Source organism: Heptranchias perlo, chromosome 7, assembly GCF_035084215.1.
Source record: "Heptranchias perlo isolate sHepPer1 chromosome 7, sHepPer1.hap1, whole genome shotgun sequence".
NCBI classification, from domain to species: Eukaryota; Metazoa; Chordata; class Chondrichthyes; order Hexanchiformes; family Hexanchidae; genus Heptranchias; species Heptranchias perlo.
Window position 1 is genome coordinate 64,824,324 of NC_090331.1, and position 18,516 is coordinate 64,842,839.

Sequence of the window (18,516 nt, forward strand, 5' to 3'; positions counted from 1 at the left end):
CTATATGCACTGTTCCTTTGTCCATGTAACCAATGGCTTATAACAAGATCATACTGTATGTAAAGATAACATAAGGGCTCTGCAGAGTTGATCAAGTAATTAGTGGAACATAATGACTGCCAGTATAGGAGAAAACCTGTCCAGGGGCCAATCATTTAAAACAACAGTATCTCTAGAGAGCATTTTTTTTAGTTACAAATTGTGTTGGTTAACTTCTTGTAAAAATGGTGATTAAGTTTCTGGTTGAGGACAGGATTAGAGATCAGATAAGTCTAGGTTGAAATAATCAGTTATTATATGGGACACAGACATTCCTGTGATACTTGGTTCAAGGGGTGCAGAATGTTGTCTTTGGAAGGTAGCCAGCTAGGGTTGAATAGTGGAGCTGTATGAATATTCTGCAGTTTTACTTGATTACCTTTGGGAATTGGAGAGTAGTTATTGTAAGACTTACCCTCAGAACATTAAATGGGTGAGGTGCAACTCATGACAGGAGCGATTGTACATGATCTGGCTTGATGGGCTGGATGATCTTTTCTTCTAATCTTTTGATATATTCCACTTTAATCATCATCTGGTTATACAATTTTTTTTTACTTCTGTAAGTTTGTTCGCTCGTTTTGATAGTACCTCAAATCTGTCTCTCTGTAGAAACTGTGTGTGAGTCAATTAACATTCTGAGCTATTGATTAGTAGGAAACCGCAGGCAAAACCTAGCCCTATGTGGTGAGTTCCTAATCTCAGCCTTGCCACCAGGGGAGGCTAGGTGGTCCACCGCAATAAGTGAAACGCACCAGGGGAGGCTGGGTGGTCCACCGCGATAAGTGAAACACACCAGGGGAGGCTGGGTGGTCCACCACAATAAGTGAAACACACCAGGGGAGGCTGGGTGGTCCACCGCGATAAGTGAAACACACCAGGGGAGGCTGGGTGGTCCACCACAATAAGTGAAACACACCAGGGGAGGCTGGGTGGTCCACCACAATAAGTGAAACGCACCAGGGGAGGCTGGGTGGTCCACCACAATAAGTGAAACACACCAGGGGAGGCTGGGTGGTCCACCGCGATAAGTGAAACGCACCAGGGGAGGCTGGGTGGTCCACCGCGATAAGTGAAACGCACCAGGGGAGGCTGGGTGGTCCACCGCAATAAGTGAAACACACCAGGGGAGGCTGGGTGGTCCACCGCGATAAGTGAAACACACCAGGGGAGGCTGGGTGGTCCACCGCGATAAGTGAAACACACCAGGGGAGGCTGGGTGGTCCACCGCGATAAGTGAAACGCACCAGGGGAGGCTGGGTGGTCCACCGCAATAAGTGAAACACACCAGGGGAGGCTGGGTGGTCCAACACAATAAGTGAAACACACCAGGGGAGGCTGGGTGGTCCACCGCGATAAGTGAAACACACCAGGGGAGGCTGGGTGGTCCACCGCGATAAGTGAAACGCACCAGGGGAGGCTGGGTGGTCCACCGCAATAAGTGAAACACACCAGGGGAGGCTGGGTGGTCCACCGCAATAAGTGAAACACACCAGGGGAGGCTGGGTGGTCCACCGCGATAAGTGAAACACACCAGGGGAGGCTGGGTGGTCCACCGCAATAAGTGAAACACACCAGGGGAGGCTGGGTGGTCCACCGCGATAAGTGAAACACACCAGGGGAGGCTGGGTGGTCCACCGCGATAAGTGAAACACACCAGGGGAGGCTGGGTGGTCCACCGCGATAAGTGAAACACACCAGGGGAGGCTGGGTGGTCCACCGCCATAAGTGAAACACACCAGGGGAGGCTGGGTGGTCCACCGCCATAAGTGAAACACACCAGGGGAGGCTGGGTGGTCCACCGCCATAAGTGAAACACACCAGGGGAGGCTGGGTGGTCCACCGCAATAAGTGAAACGCACCAGGGGAGGCTGGGTGGTCCACCGCGATAAGTGAAACACACCAGGGGAGGCTGGGTGGTCCACCGCAATAAGTGAAACACACCAGGGGAGGCTGGGTGGTCCACCGCAATAAGTGAAACACACCAGGGGAGGCTGGGTGGTCCACCGCAATAAGTGAAACACACCAGGGGAGGCTGGGTGGTCCACCGCAATAAGTGAAACACACCAGGGGAGGCTGGGTGGTCCACCGCCATAAGTGAAACACACCAGGGGAGGCTGGGTGGTCCACCGCCATAAGTGAAACACACCAGGGGAGGCTGGGTGGTCCACCGCAATAAGTGAAACACACCAGGGGAGGCTGGGTGGTCCACCGCCATAAGTGAAACACACCAGGGGAGGCTGGGTGGTCCACCGCCATAAGTGAAACACACCAGGGGAGGCTGGGTGGTCCACCGCCATAAGTGAAACACACCAGGGGAGGCTGGGTGGTCCACCGCCATAAGTGAAACACACCAGGGGAGGCTGGGTGGTCCACCGCCATAAGTGAAACACACCAGGGGAGGCTGGGTGGTCCACCGCCATAAGTGAAACACACCTGGGGAGGCTGGGTGGTCCACCGCCATAAGTGAAACACACCAGGGGAGGCTGGGTGGTCCACCGCAATAAGTGAAACGCACCAGGGGAGGCTGGGTGGTCCACCGCCATAAGTGAAACACACCAGGGGAGGCTGGGTGGTCCACCGCCATATGTGAAACACACCAGGGGAGGCTGGGTGGTCCACCGCCATAAGTGAAACACACCAGGGGAGGCTGGGTGGTCCACCGCGATAAGTGAAACACACCAGGGGAGGCTGGGTGGTCCACCACAATAAGTGAAACACACCAGGGGAGGCTGGGTGGTCCACCACAATAAGTGAAACTCAGCTGGCAAATCATCTTATGGTTGCTGGCTACCAATTTTTAACAGCTGGCTTGTGAGTAGCGTTGATGAGACCGAAAGAAAGGTCTCACTTTCTCAGCCTGTACATGATGTGCATTACAGGAAAGAATAGCTTAAAACCAGAAAGCATGTTCAAATATTATATAATAGTGAAGAGGGGTTGAAATAAAAACAGAAAATGCTGGAAATATGCAGCAGTTCCATTGACATCTGTAAAGGGAAAACATAACAACGTTTTGGGGGTGGACCCTTCATCAGAACTGGAAACTGGATGGTAAGTGAGTTCTTAAATGGAATTGAGCAAAATGAAGGGGGAAGGGGACCAAGAGAGAAAATGGGTTGAATGCATAAGCAAATTCTTCTGAAAAGCTGGAAAGGTGAAAACTGGAGGATGAAGTATGAAGATTATCTCAGTGAAGCAATTGGAAGACATTAAAAGAACAAAAGGGTATGAAAATAAGTAAATAGGATGATGAAAAGCCGTGGGAGGAAAAATTGGTGAAATGAAAGAAAAAAACTGCAAACGCAAGAAATCTGAAGTAAAACAGAAAATTCTAGAAATACACAGTGAGCTTGCCAGCAGCCAAAAAGAGAAAAGACAGGCCAACACCCTGAATGAATGCAGCCCCATCCCTACTGCCAGAACTGTGTTCCAACCAAGAGTTCACACCCTCAATGCCAACGAGCTTCCACTCCACCCATCCAGCATTGATGGAACCTCATTACCTCTAGGAAGATATAGCTAAGGTCTGAAGTGCTAAAGTCAATGTTCAGACCAGGTGGTTGCAGGATGTCCAGGAGAAAGTTGAGATACTGGCCTAGATTTTCTGCTTCACTTGTATTGGCACTTGGATGGAATTTGGTGGGAAATTCTTTGGGAGTCGCTCTGCCAGCTCTCCGCTTGGCTTGCCACTTCTGGTGTTTCCCACTGGAAGTGACAATGGCATAAAATGTGTCTGCCCAAAGGCAGAGAGCTAAAAATGGAAATTGAAGGGGAGTTGAAGTGGAAAGCCACAGGGAGGTTAGGATCACACTTGCTGACAGACCGGAGGTATTCAGCAAAGGGATCGACATTGTTCTCAGTCTAATATTAATATCAGAGTTGCACCAATATAGGGTGGAAGCTGCTGAGTAGAGCTCTCGCAAATAAGCGTGCGAGCAACCCAGACCATTCTCAGTGTTTTCATACTAACCGGGCACATCATTGCTGTGGAATGCTATGAATTTTGCATTTAAATGTCAGAGCTCAGCGCATTCCCCATAGCTGGGTGTGGAGTGTTTTTGCAACAATATGAAAACGTGTCGTTATTACTTGAGATGAATTGAAACTAAGTGGTGACATTACTTCTGAATTAAATTTTTATTTAAAATAATTGAAATACATGTGTCATCTTAATGTTTGAAGAGTTATATTTTTACATGTGGTTGGAAATTAAATGAATAGGCCTGCGGCAATAAAATGACTTGCCATTGAACTAGCCAGTGCACAATTACAACAGTACAGGTACTATAATTTGTTTTGTTCGTCCTTTCAGTCCTCTATTACAGAATACCCGAGCTTGTTGTGAAAGTGAGCCAAATGTTGAAATGTATTTATGGCATTAATTTATTGCCTGGATAATTCACATGACGTTGATTGACAATTGTAATATGAACAAATTAGAGGCATGTGTTGCACTTAACTGTGTAAGGCATTGAGAGTGCACCCAACTAGGAAATTTAACCATACTTAGGACTAGTCCTTTAATTGTCTCAGTAATAGAACAGTCTGTTGGTCAAATAATTTGGTGCAGCCCTATGGATAAGTTGGGTTGATTTTAAGAAGTACCGGTAGATTTACTGTAGTGTTGTTCACGTGTAGACCAGGAGTGTGGTTTCTGCTGTACCCTGAACAACATGTACTGCCTGTCACTTAATACAGCTAATTTACTGAAGCAGTATAATAGATGCTAATATTACACTGTTGATACAGAAAGCTACAGGTCCTCTTAGGTGTAATATCTGTAATACTATTTTCCTACCATATTATAATACTTTAAGGTAAGGTGATTTTGTACTTCCCTCTTATTCTCAGTTATTTGTGTGTAAAACATTTTTTGCTCCATCTACCATGGTACAAGTACTTTGTGCCTATTCTTTTGCTCCCTCACCAAAATTTTTCTTTTTCTTAGTTATTTATTTGATCATAAAATATATATATTTTTTGCTTGCTTTCCATGGTAGATTTATAGTTCTTCAGTGAAGGCATCACTGGGGTAGCAGTGCACCAAGGTGTTTTTTCCCCCCTACTGTCAAATCTCCAATAACCTGCATTTGAACAGGTGGTTATTTGCCATGGTTCAGGCCACAGTGTAAGAATTTAGCATTAAAAAAGCCTGATTCCCATCTTATCTGGCCCTAGTGAAAGCATCAATCCTCCTCATGGAATGGTTACAGCAAAGGAGGAGGCCATTCAGCCCGCCAAGTCCGTGCTGGCTCTCTGCAAGCTAGTCCCACTCCCCTGCCCTTTCCGTGTAGCCCTGCAATTTCTTTTCTTTCAAGTACTTATCCAATTCCATTTTGAAAGCCACGATTGAATCTGCCTCCACCACCCTTTCAGGCAGTGCCTTCCAGATCATAACCACTCGCTGTGTTTTTAAACAAAAAAGTTTTTCCGCATGTTGCCTTGGTTCTTTTGCCAATCACTTTAAACCTGTGTCCTCTGGATCTCGACACTTCCGCCAATGGGAACAGTTTCTCTCCATGTACTCTGTCTGGACCCCTCATGATTTTGAATACCTCTATCAAATCTTCTCTGCTCTAAGGAGAACAACCCCAGCTTCTCTGGTCTATCCACGTAATTGAAGTACCTCATCCCTGGAAACATTCTACTAAACCTTTTCTACACCGTCTCTAAGGCCTTCACATCCTTTCCAAAGTGCGGTGCCCAGAATGGGACACAATACTCTAGTTATGGCCGAACCAGTGTTTTATAAAGGTTCATCATAGCCTCCTAGCCTCTATGCCTCTATTTATAAAGCCCAGGATCCTGTATGCTTTTTGAAACGCTTTTTCAATGCCACCTTCAACAACCTGTGCGCACATACCCCCAGGTGTCTCTATTCCTGCACCCCTTTAAAATTATACCCTTCAGTTTGTATTGCCTCTCCTTGTTCTTCCTATCAAAATGTATCACTTCGCACTGCTCTGCATTAAATTTCATCATGTGGAGATGCCGGTGATGGACTGGGGTTGACAATTGTAAACAATTTTACAACACCAAGTTATAGTCCAGCAATTTTATTTTAAATTCACAAGCTTTCGGAGATTTTCTCCTTCCTCAGGCAAATGTTTCAAGAGCTCCTTGAAGCCTACGCATTTATACATATTGAACAATACATGGTGTTTACAGACTGCCCCTGCAACTGCCCGTTGCCAAGGCAATCACCGTGTTCAGACAGAGAGGTGTCACCTGCAGAACCCCCGAATACACATTCAACAAAAAAACAAACAGGGAAAAAAAAGAGAGAAAAAACACAGAGAGAGGCAGAAACATCCGGAAGGCAGAGAGAGCCAGCAAATGACCCATTATATTAAAAACAGATAACATTTGTTCGCTGGTGGGGTAACGTGTAGCGTGACATGAACCCAAGATCCCGGTTGAGGCCGTCCTCATGGGTGCGGAACTTGGCTATCAATTTCTGCTCGACGATTTTGCGTTGTCGTGTGTCTCGAAGGCCGCCTTGGAGTACGCTTACCCGAAGGTCGGTGGATGAATGTCCATGACTGCTGAAGTGTTCCCCGACTGGGAGGGAACCCTCCTGTTTGGCGAGGGTTCCCTCCCAGTCGGAGGGTTCCCTCCCAGTCGGGGAACACTTCAGCAGTCATGGACATTCATCCACCGACCTTCGGGTAAGCGTACTCCAAGGCGGCCTTCGAGACACACGACAACGCAAAATCGTCGAGCAGAAATTGATAGCCAAGTTCCGCACCCATGAGGACGGCCTCAACCGGGATCTTGGGTTCATGTCACGCTACACGTTACCCCACCAGCGAACAAATGTTATCTGTTTTTAATATAATGGGTCATTTGCTGGCTCTCTCTGCCTTCCGGATGTTTCTGCCTCTCTCTGTGTTTTTTTTCTCTTTTTTTTTCCCTGTTTGTTTTTTTGTTGAATGTGTATTCGGGGGTTCTGCAGGTGACACCTCTCTGTCTGAACACGGTGATTGCCTTGGCAACGGGCAGTTGCAGGGGCAGTCTGTAAACACCATGTATTGTTCAATATGTATAAATGCGTAGGCTTCAAGGAGCTCTTGAAACATTTGCCTGAGGAAGGAGAAAATCTCCGAAAGCTTGTGAATTTAAAATAAAATTGCTGGACTATAACTTGGTGTTGTAAAATTGTTTACAATTAAATTTCATCTGTCACGTGTCCGCCCATACTACCAGCCTGTCTGTCCTCTTGAAGTCTATCACTATCCCCCTCATTGTTCACTACCCTTCCAAGTATTGTGTCATCTGCAAATTTTGAAATTGTGCCCTGTATACCCCAGTCCAAGTCATTAATATATATCAAGAAAGACAGTGGTCCTAGTACCGACCCCTGGGGAACACCAGTCCGAAAAACAACCGTTTCACCACTACTCTGTTTCCTGTCACTTAGCCAATTTTGTATCCATGCTGCCACTGGCCCCTTTTATTCCATGGGCTTCAACTTTGCTGACAAGCCTATTATGTGGCACTTTATCAAATGCCTTTTGAAAGTCCATATACACCACATCAACCGCATTGCCTTCATCAACCTTATCTGATATCTTATCAAAAAACTCAATCAAGTTAGTTAAAGATTTGCCTTTAACAAATCAGTGCTGGCTTTCCTTAATTAATCCACACTTGTCCAAGTGATAATTTTATCCTGGATTATTGTTTCTAAAAGCTTCCCCACCACCGAGGTTAAACTGACTGGCCTGCAGTTGCCGGGTTTATCCTTACACCCTTTTTTGAACAAGGGTGTAACATTTGCAATCCTCCAGTCCTCTGGTATCACTCCCTTATCGAAGGATGATTGGAGGTTTATGGCCATTACCTCTGCAATTCCCACCCTTACTTCCCTCAGCAATATAGGAAGCATCCCATCCGGACAGCCAGCCAGCCTTTCTAGTACCTCCTCTTTATCAATTTTCACCCCATCCAGTAACTCAACTATCTCCTTTTGTTGTGACTTTGGTAGCATCATCTTCCTTGGTAAAAACTGATGCAAAGTACTCATTTAGTACCTCAGCCATGCCCTCTGCCTCCATGAGTAGGTCTCCATTTTGGTCCCTAATTGGCCCCACCCCTCCTTACTACCCATTTACTATTTATATGCCTATAGACGACTTTTGGGTTCCTTTTTATGTTAGTTGCCAGTCTATTCTCATACTCTCTCTTTGACCCTCTTATTTCCTTTTTCACTTCCCCTCTGAACTTTCTATATTCAGCCTGGTTCTCACTTGTATTATCAACCTGACATTTGGTATATGCCCCCGTTTTCTGCATCATCTTACTCTTTTCTTTGTCATTGATGGAGCTTTGGCTTTGATTGCCCTACCTTTCCCCCTCGTGGGAATGTACCTGAACCATCTCCTCTTTAAAGTTCGCCCATTGTTCAATTACAGTTTTATCTGCCAATCTTTGATTCCAATTTACCCAGGCCAGATCCGTTCTCAACCCACTGAAATTGGCTCTCCTCCAATTAAGTATTTTTACTCTAGATTACTCCTGGTCTATTTCCATAGCTAGTCTAAACCTTACGATACTATGATCACTGTTCCCTAAATGTTCCCCCACTGACACTTGATCCACCTCATTCCCCAGAACCAGATCCAGCAATGCCACCTTCCTCGTTGGGCCGGAAACATACTGATCAAGAAAGTTCTCCTGAACACACTTAAGAAATTCTTCCCTCTCTCTGCCCTTTACACTATTACTAACCCAGTCTATATTAGGATAAATGAAGTCCACCATTATCACTACTCTATGGTTCTTGCACCTCTCTGTAATTTCCCTGCAAATTTATTCCTCTCTATCCTTTCCACTAGTTGGTGGCCTATAGTATACACCCAGTAGTGTAATGGCACCTGTATTGTTTCTTAACTCTAACCAAATAGATGCTGCCCCTGACCCCTCCAGGACATCCTCTCTCTCCAGCACTGCAGGATTCTCCTTAATCAACACTGCCACCGCCCCCCCCCCCCTTTCTTTCCTTCCCTATCTTTCCTGAACACCTTGTATCCAGGAATATTTAGGACCCAATCCTGCCCAGTATTGAGCCAGGTGTCCGTTAGCACCTTGACATCATATTTCCATGTGGCTATTTGCGCCCGCAGCTCACCAACCTTAATCACCATGCTTCGTGCGTTTACACACATGCACTTGGGAATTATAACACTTCTTGACATATTTTGTAATTCCCAAGTTCCTTTTCTGCCTCATTGTTGATGAGTTGTGGTGGTGCACTCTGGTTGCTCCTGTGAAAACTACAGTACAGTATAATCTATAGCTCCCATGATCTCACACACATTTATGGATTTCACCCTGCCCCTGTGTAACCACAATGCCCATGACAACCGGGCAGAAGATTTATAATTAATAACCGCAAGCTGCAACCAATGGAATAAAGTATTTAAAAATGTTAATTTTTCAATCTGTTATACTGATTAGACAGTTAATAAAATTCTGGGCTAATGAAGTTCTTTCAGTCTTTTTTTCTTACTGAGGGAGCAGATGAATGTGTGGCTGGAGAGATGGTGCAGGAGGGAGGGCTATAGATTCCTGGGGGAGGTGGGACCTGTACAGGCCGGACGGGTTGCATCTCAACACAGCAGGGACTAATGTCCTCGCAGGGAGGTTCACTAATGCTGTGGGAAAGGGTTTAAACTAATTTAGCAGGGAGATGGGCACCAGGATGTAGCATTGGAAAGGAGAAACAAGGCGCACAAAGGATTGGGAGACACAGAGAACACTAGAGTAAGAGATAGTAAGGTGTTAGGTAGGATCAGACTAAAAGTGAATACAAGGTCTAAGATTTGTCTACAGTGCATGTGTGTAAACGCACAAAGCATGGTGATTAAGGTTGGTGAGCTGTGGGCGCAAATAGCCACATGGAAATATGATGTCAAGGTGCTAATGGAGACCTGGCTTAATACTGGGCAGGATTGGGTACTAAATATTCCTGGATACAAGGTGTTCAGTAAAGCTAGGGAAAGAAGGGAGTTGGGGGTGGGGGGTGGTGGCAGGGGCAGTATTGGTTAAGGAGAATATTGCAGTGCTGGAGAGAGAGAATGTCCTGGAGGGGTCAGGGACAGCATCTATTTGGTTAGAGTTAAGAAACAATACAGGTGCCATTACACTACTGGGTGTATACTACAGGCCACCAACTAGTGGGAAGGATATAGAGGAATAAAGTTGCAGGGAAATTAGAGATGCGCAAGATCCATAGAGTAATGATAATGGGGGATTTTAATCATCCTAATATAGACTGGGATAGTAATAGTGTAAAGAACAGAGAGAGGGAAGAATTTCATCGCACGCACGCACTCACGCACACACGTAAACCCCAGCACCGAAGAAAAATGTGAAGCAGAAAAGGCCTTGATTTGAAGGGCAGGCCTGTGCAAAGGGAATTTCTTGTAGTCATTTATAACATTACACAACTAACTTTATGAATACCTTTTTTAGTGATTTTGTTTTACAGAATTGTCTAATTTGTAATCACTGGAAATTTCCTTATGGCTGCCCCTGCTCTGCTGCCGTAACTTCGCCAGATGTGTGGTGGAAGCCTCACTTACATGCAAATGGGGTATCCATCGCACTTCCAGCAAAGTTACAGCAGCGAAGCGGGGGTAGCTCCAAGCAAATTCCTGGCCAATGTGTTTCTTTATTGCATGAATGTCATTTTTCGCAGTATTCACTGACTTGAATAAAGAAGGAAAATTGTACCTGAAAACAGTAAAAAAAAATTTCAGCAATATGAATGGTTTGTTTTGTAGTCATGACGTGGAGATGCCGGTGATGGACTGGGGTGGACAAATGTAAGGAGTCGTACAACACCAGGTTATAGTCCAACAGCTTTATTTGAAATCACAAGCTTTCGGAGGCTTCCTCCTTCGAAGGAGGAAAGCTCTGAAAGCTTGTGATTTCAAATAAAGCTGTTGGACTATAACCTGGTGTTGTATGACTCCTTACTTTTGTTTTGTAGTAATTGCTGATTCTAGATTGTTGGATTTGAAATAAAAATGGAGTAACTTGGATAGTTGCTAATTTGAAGCTTTATTATTTGTCTAATGATTGCTGCAATTGTTTCACATTTAGTCAATGGGATTTTATTAATTGTATCCATATGATTTATATCAATTAGTGTTAATTGTATTCAGGTGGTGTGTCTCAATTGGGGACTCTTGTATCCATTTATATGAGAGCTTATATAGAATGTGGAGTGGGTAATGTGGAGCTCTGTGAATAAAGGCTTGGAAGCAACTGAAGACCAGGCTGTTGTATATTCTCCTTCACCACTTGGCCATTCAATTTATTACAATTTTGACCAATTAGCAGGGTTAACTTAACAGAGCTTATTTGAGCCAATAGCATTTTTTTTTGAAGTATGATGCCTTTTGAGGTATGTTATGGATGTGTGATGGATGCAAGGTTTATAATTCTATAATTATATAACCCTAATACACCTTTGCCTGTAATTACTGTAAAGGCTGTAACAATGTAATATCTTAAGCCTGTCCAATATGACTTAAAATATTTGACTATGATAGTTCAAGGCATGCCTCAATCATATTTTCACAACCTAAGGAGTTTATTATTTACTATTGATCTGCAAGCTAATTTGGATATGAAATCTTGATCTGGTCACTGCAGTAGAATATTTAGGATACGTGACTAGAAATCCATATATTATCAGCTTTACTCACATACTGCAACTTAATTCAGCCCATGTTGTACCTGTGAAGATGGCAAAATCTTTATAGTTGTACTACCATAATGTGGAGATGCCGGTGATGGACTGGGGTGGACAAATGTAAGGAATCTTACAACACCAGGTTATAGTCCAACAAATTTATTTTAAAATCACAAGCTTTCGGAGATTATCTCCTTCGTCAGATGAATGAATGAAAAGGTTCTCAAATCGCATATCTTATACGATGTTGGGACAGCATCACACCAATCAAAAGGTGTCGTTGTTATTCAAACAGGCCAGTCACAGAGAACAGCACGTCCCAGTACACTCGATATACATTGTGTCTTTTACACAGGCAGGCAGAAAGAAACTCAAAATGGCAGAGAGAGAGAGAATTTTAAAAAACATATAAATTTTTTCCCCCTTTTTGCTGGTGGGGTTACGTGTAGCGTGACATGAACCCAAGATCCCGGTTGAGGCCGTCCTCATGGGTGCGGAACTTGGCTGATTTTAAAATAAATTTGTTGGACTATAACCTGGTGTTGTAAGATTCCTTACATTTGTACTACCATAGGCAGTGAATGATATGAAGACATCAGTAGTTTTGTTTTACTCCAAGGGGTAAGGAAAATTTCTGACTTACAATGACAGCAGCCGTATTAAGCACAATCTCCCTCTGGGCTGTGGTCCAGCGTGGTGGAGCATTGTTTGAAAAATTAATGTCTTTAATAGTGTCAGACCTCCCAATGTCAGAGGAACATAAATTGTTAAAAAACAGCTGTTTTGTGGATGTAAGAATAAGCAGCCAAGTTCTAACTTGTTTTCTATTTTATTTCAGAGGGAAAAATGGCGAAATCAGAGGTGAAAACGTCCCTTCTGGACAACATGATAGGGGTGGGGGACAGTGTGCTTTTAGAACCTCTCACCGAAGACACGTTCTTAGAAAATCTCAAAAAGCGATTTGACCACAGTGAAATATATGTAAGTGCTATTAAAATACATTCAGCATTAAATAATCATCTATTTCTTACAGATTTCCAGATAACACATGTTCGCCAAACTCGCCTGATGAAAGCGGAAGTCTTGGGCTGTACTGGCAAATTTCCATTATACAGAATGTTTGTATTTTATCCCTTTTTGGCTGGGTTGCACCTCAGTATAACCTTGTGTAGCATTAGAATTGGTAAATGAGGGATAGATTTGTTCACACTTAACATTTAGCTAAGTCTTGAGTCCTTGATTGCTTGTCAGTTTCCCTTGATCCTGGAGGAGGCGCTTTGTTGCTGTGAAACATTCCAACTAGCAGAAGCACGATACCAACCTTCTTGTCACGAAATAAGGGCCGCCTGTGTGCATTGCATCAGCTAATTGAGGATAGGGAGGTGGATCTAGTTGTCTTCAGTTACCCATAACAGTAAAAGACAAAGACTATTATTGCACTCTCTTACCTTCTGAGTGCCGACTTGCAGTTCTCCTGCCATTGAGGGCACCCCACAAACTAACTGACTTGACCTCATTGAATCCAATGGAAAATGCTGCCCTTGGATCAATATCTCTTCCTCTCTCTGCTCCACCTTAGGTGACAGAGTCTCCAGCCATCCCAAAACACTTCATAGCTGATGAATTATTTTTGAAGTATAGTCATGGTTTGTTTTTTGTAGGCAAACGCAGCAGCCAATTTGTGCACAGCAAGAACCTACAAACAGCAATGAGATGAATGACCAGTTAATTTGTCTTGGTGATGTCGGTTGAGGGATTAATGTTGGCCAGGACACTGGGACAACACTCTGCTCCTCTACTGAAAATGTGCTGTGGGATTTTATACATCTATCTGCACAGGCAGATGGGGCCTCAGTTAAATGTCTTTTTTAAAAGATAGCTTTCTCAGAATGCAAAACTCCCTCAATACTGCACCGATGTGTCAGCCTGGGTTATGTGCTTGAACCTACAACCTTTTAACTCAATGGTGAGATTGCTATTACTGAGCTAAGCTGACCTTTAGAAATGCAAGTCGTTGTTGTGGCCTGCTAAACATATTGAACTCGTTCGATGCTTCAGTGTGCTTGCATTGAGACCTGAAATAGCATCATGACACAAGCGCTGAGCAAAGTGCACTGAGCAAAGTGCAAAGTGACGTTGCATTGTGTGTGTGTTTAGCCACAACATTTTCCACTTGTGTTGGGCTCTTGTCATTACATTGGGAAAATTTAACTGCCTCACTGTGGGTATCATGATCTGAAATTGAGTCATGGCATTAGGACACTCCATGCATGTATGGTGGAGCTAGTCCTAGTTTACCCAATTGGCTTCCAATGGCACCTACGGGAGACTGGAAGCACACTTAAATGAAAATGGGAGAGCAACACAGAAAAGTTGTTTTGGAATTACTTTCTAAGGACCTATACTACACTGAGCTACAATGTAAAAGAGCCTAAAGATACTGTAGTAACGTCATTGTATGTAAAAATCCTCCTGGTTTTGTGCTGTTAATGTGCTTTATGGGCACCATAGTCTTTCGTGAGCCACTACTAAAAGCTCCCCCCACCCCCCCCCCCCCCCCCTCCCCGTCACTCACTCACTCACTTTTTTTGAGAGTGCATCACAAGATAAACTCACATTTACGAAACGTGTTATTTTACGCATGCTTCTGCTGCAGAAGCACAATTGGTGATTAGCAAGCATAGTTATATCAAACAGATGGTAATTATGTAAATAGATGCAAGGACTGAATATGTATTTCTACTGTTCATGGGGAAAGCATTTGGAACTTAGAAATAAATATTTACCTCTTGCTGTTGACTCCTAGGATGGCCAAGGATCACGACAGAATTGAGCAAATAGACCGGTTCCCCACCTCATATTTAGGCTCAAAATATGATTCAAAAGCATTCTGAAGGCTTAGTGTTTTTTTATGATCCGTTCTTAACATTGTGAGATACTTGGCACAATTAGCACCAATGTGCAGACGTGAGGATTTTGAAAATAGAATTGTTGTTTTGTGTGGTGTTCCCATGTAACTTTTTATCTCTTTAAATGTTTTTCATGAGCACATTATTTAGAAGGATTCAACATTTTGAAATGACTTGCACATTAGCTGGGGCAGATTAACGCATAGGCCTATGGGGGCTGAGCCCAGGGGTCCCAGCCAGATGGGTCCCTGCCAGGGCCCCCTGTGCAAATAGGTTTCATTTAATTGTCATATATTGTGATATGATTTAAGTTTCATTTAAGCATAGTATATTGTGTTATGATTTTCTTTATCAAATGCAGTGTGTAAACATTATGGATCTACTTCTTCATGCATTTTACTAGCTGCTTGTGTTATAATGGTCTAGGGGTGAGTGTTTTGCAGAGGGCCCTGAATAGTGGCTGGAGTCATACCTAGCACAAAGAAGATGGTAGTGTTTGTTGGAGGCCAATCTTCTCAGCCCCAGGACATTGCTGCAGGAGTTCCTCAAGGCAGTGTCCTAGGCCCAACCATCTTCAGCTGCTTCATCATTGACCTTCCCTCCATCATTATGGTCAGAAATGGGGATGTTCGCTGATGATTGCACAGTGTTCAGTTCCATTCGCAACCCCTCAGATAATGAAGCAGTCCGAGCCCGCATGCAGCAAGACCTGTACAACATCCAGGCTTGGGCTCATAAGTGGCAAGTAACATTCGCGCCGGATAAGTGCCAGGCAATGACCATCTCCAACAAGAGAGAGTCTAACCACCGCCCCTTGACATTCAACGGCATTACCATCGCCGAATCCCCCATCATCAACATCCTGGGGGTCACCATTGACCAGAAACTTAACTGGACCCGCCATATAAATACTGTGGCTGCAAGAGCAGGTCAGAGGCTGGGTATTCTGCGGCAAGTGACTCACCTCCTGACTCCCCAAAGCCTTTCCACCATCTACAAGGCACAAGTCAGGAGTGTGATGGAATACTCTCCACTTGCTTGGATGAGTGCAGCTCCAACAACACTCAAGAAGCTTGACACCATCCCGGACAAAGCAGCCCGCTTGATTGGCACCCCATCCACCACGCTAAACATTCACTCCCTTCACCACCGGCGAACTGTGGCTGCAGTGTGTACCATCCACAGGATGCAGTGCAGCAACTCGCCAAGGCATCTTCGACAGCACCTCCCAAACCCGCGACCTCTACCACCTAGAAGGACAAGAGCAGCAGGCACGTGGGAACAACACCACCTGCACATTCCCCTCCAAGTCACACACCATCCCGACTTGGAAATATATCGTTGTTCGTTCATCGTTGCCAGGTCAAAATCCTGGAACTCCCTTCCTAACAGCACTGTGGGAGAACCTTCATCACACGGACTGCAGCGGTTCAAGAAGACTGCTCACCACCACCTTCTCGAGGGCAATTAGGGATGGGCAATAAATGCTGGCCTCGCCAGCAACGCCCACATCCCATGAACGAATAAAAAAATATATTCTTGGTGCCCAGGGCCTCAAGAATTCTTAATCCAGCTCTGTGCGTTAGTAATTATCTTTCCATTATGCTAACTCTGATTGCCATTGCAATGCCTCAAACTAGCATAATTCAATACTGAAGTTACACTGATAAATATACTTTTTATGCTCTGAAAAGCAAATTAAGAGTTCCATCTGCGTATCAAGGAATTTTGATAAGTGCTTCCTTATTATTAATAAGCTGTACTTTAGAGTAAAGAATCACATTTAGACAGCTGTCTCTCAATACAGACCTACTCCCGAGAGACAAAGCAAAACAGCCTTGTATTGAGGGAAGAAGTGTATGTGCATTCATACAGAAGGCTGAGAATAATTTCATGTGTCTATCATCTGTAACTAAGAACTAAAAATAGACCATGAAGTCTATATTTATGCACTGCTGAAGCTGACTTAATTTCTGCTGTCAGTCAGCTTCAGCTCAGAACCAAGTTGTAGTAAATCTATGTTCTCTTCCCAAGAGCTTCCCAAGTATAAAGTTGGGTTGTTTTGAATATTGCTGGTATAAGTTCTGTAGTCTGTTGAAAGCATTCTGATGTGGAGATGCCGGTGATGGACTGGGGTTGACAATTGTAAACAATTTTACAACACCAAGTTATAGTCCAGCAATTTTATTTTAAATTCACAAGCTTTCGGAGGCTTCCTCCTTCGTCAGGTGAACGATGTGAAAAGGACGAAGGAGGAACGATGTGGAACGATGTGAAAAGGACGAAGGAGGAAGCCTCCGAAAGCTTGTGAATTTAAAATAAAATTGCTGGACTATAACTTGGTGTTGTAAAATTGTTTACAAGAAAGCATTCTGGTGAAGGTTCCCCACCCGAAATGCCAATAACCCGTCCTTTCTCTTTACAGACACTGACTGAACTGCGGGGTATTTCTAGCATTTTCTGCTTTTATTTCAGATCTCCAGCACTTGCAGTTTTCCATTTTTATTGAATTACATAGCTGCTGTTGTTAATAGTAGAGTGATAGACTTAACATTTCACAGTATTCTAAACTTTGTCATGAAGTTGGATGAGGCTATAACAAAATATAAAATACAAAAAAAGCTGCCAAACTGCTGAATAGAATTGCAGTGCTGTTGAATAGCAGTGAATAGGGTCTGATATTCACTATTATTGGGTGCAGTGATTGGTCAGCGAGTAGTACTGATTTGGAATCTATTGCATATGAATAGCATCAATTGCAATGGATGAATGAGCTCTGAATAGCAGACCAAGTGAGGTGCAAAATACTGTTTAGCATTATTGATGCATTTCTACTTTACTGTGTGAAAGCTTAAAATAGTAAACTTCAGGAACTTTAAAGCAGTTTAGAAAATACCTTTTAATTCTGGGATCCAAGCAAAGTAATGATGTGTTATGTTGAGAAGTAAAAACAGAAAATGCTGCAAACACACAAGTCAGTCAGCACTTTTAAAAAGAAAATGATGGACTGGGGTTGACAATTGTAAACAATTTTACAACACCAAGTTATAGTCCAGCAATTTTATTTTAAATTCACAAGCTTTCGGAGGCTTCGTCCTTTTCACATCGTTCCACATCGTTCCTCCTTCGTCCTTTTCACATCGTTCACCTGACGAAGGAGGAAGCCTCCGAAAGCTTGTGAATTTAAAATAAAATTGCTGGACTATAACTTGGTGTTGTAAAATTGTTTACAATTAAAAAGAAAAGACAGCATTTAACCTTTTCTGTTTACATATGCTGACTGACCAGCTTTGTGTTTTTCTTTTTATTTGAGATTTATTGCATTTGCAATTATTTTTCTTTGTTTTAATATGTTAAATTGTGTGTTTTCATAATTATTACTGGAGAGCTGTATGATCCATTTATCAGACTGGTAGTTCTGACAATTTTATAAACTGAAAGCTCCATGCATTGGTGTGTACTTTCTTGGAATTTAAAAAAAATGACAGCTATTGGTTCATCTTTAACAGAAATGTTGAAATTGATAAGAAGGCTGCTTTTTATAAGGTGATCCTGAGAGGAGCTTTAATATTGAACAGTACTTGATACTGTGCTGATATTTGGTTGTTTCTCTCCTACAGCATATTTTGGAGGGGTTCTGTTCAGTTGTTCCACATTGTTGTTTTGCAGTGACAATTAAAGTCTTATGTGCAGAGTGCCTTCTTGAAATTTCTTCATGCATTATATGAGACATTAGTTCAGCCAGCCTGTGGTGTATCTGTGTGGGATGGGTGGAAATGGAGGAAGAGTCGAGGCAATGCTCTTAAAACTGAGGAAAATGCATCCGTGTTCCATTGTAACATTTTAAAAATCCAGCAGTGA

General features: G+C 43.5%; 1 protein-coding gene across 3 annotated transcripts in view; it reads left to right on the forward strand.

The window, feature by feature from the left end:
- Positions 1 to 18,516, forward strand: part of myo1b (myosin IB) — a 240,566-nt gene that overhangs the window by 6,129 nt on the left and 215,921 nt on the right. For all 3 annotated transcript variants that reach the window (XM_067987755.1, XM_067987757.1, XM_067987756.1), the window contains exon 2: positions 12,585 to 12,727. In XM_067987755.1, coding sequence (XP_067843856.1) covers positions 12,593 to 12,727 — 135 coding nt within the window. In that variant the 5' untranslated portion in view covers positions 12,585 to 12,592. The remainder of the gene's footprint in view (positions 1 to 12,584; positions 12,728 to 18,516) is intronic.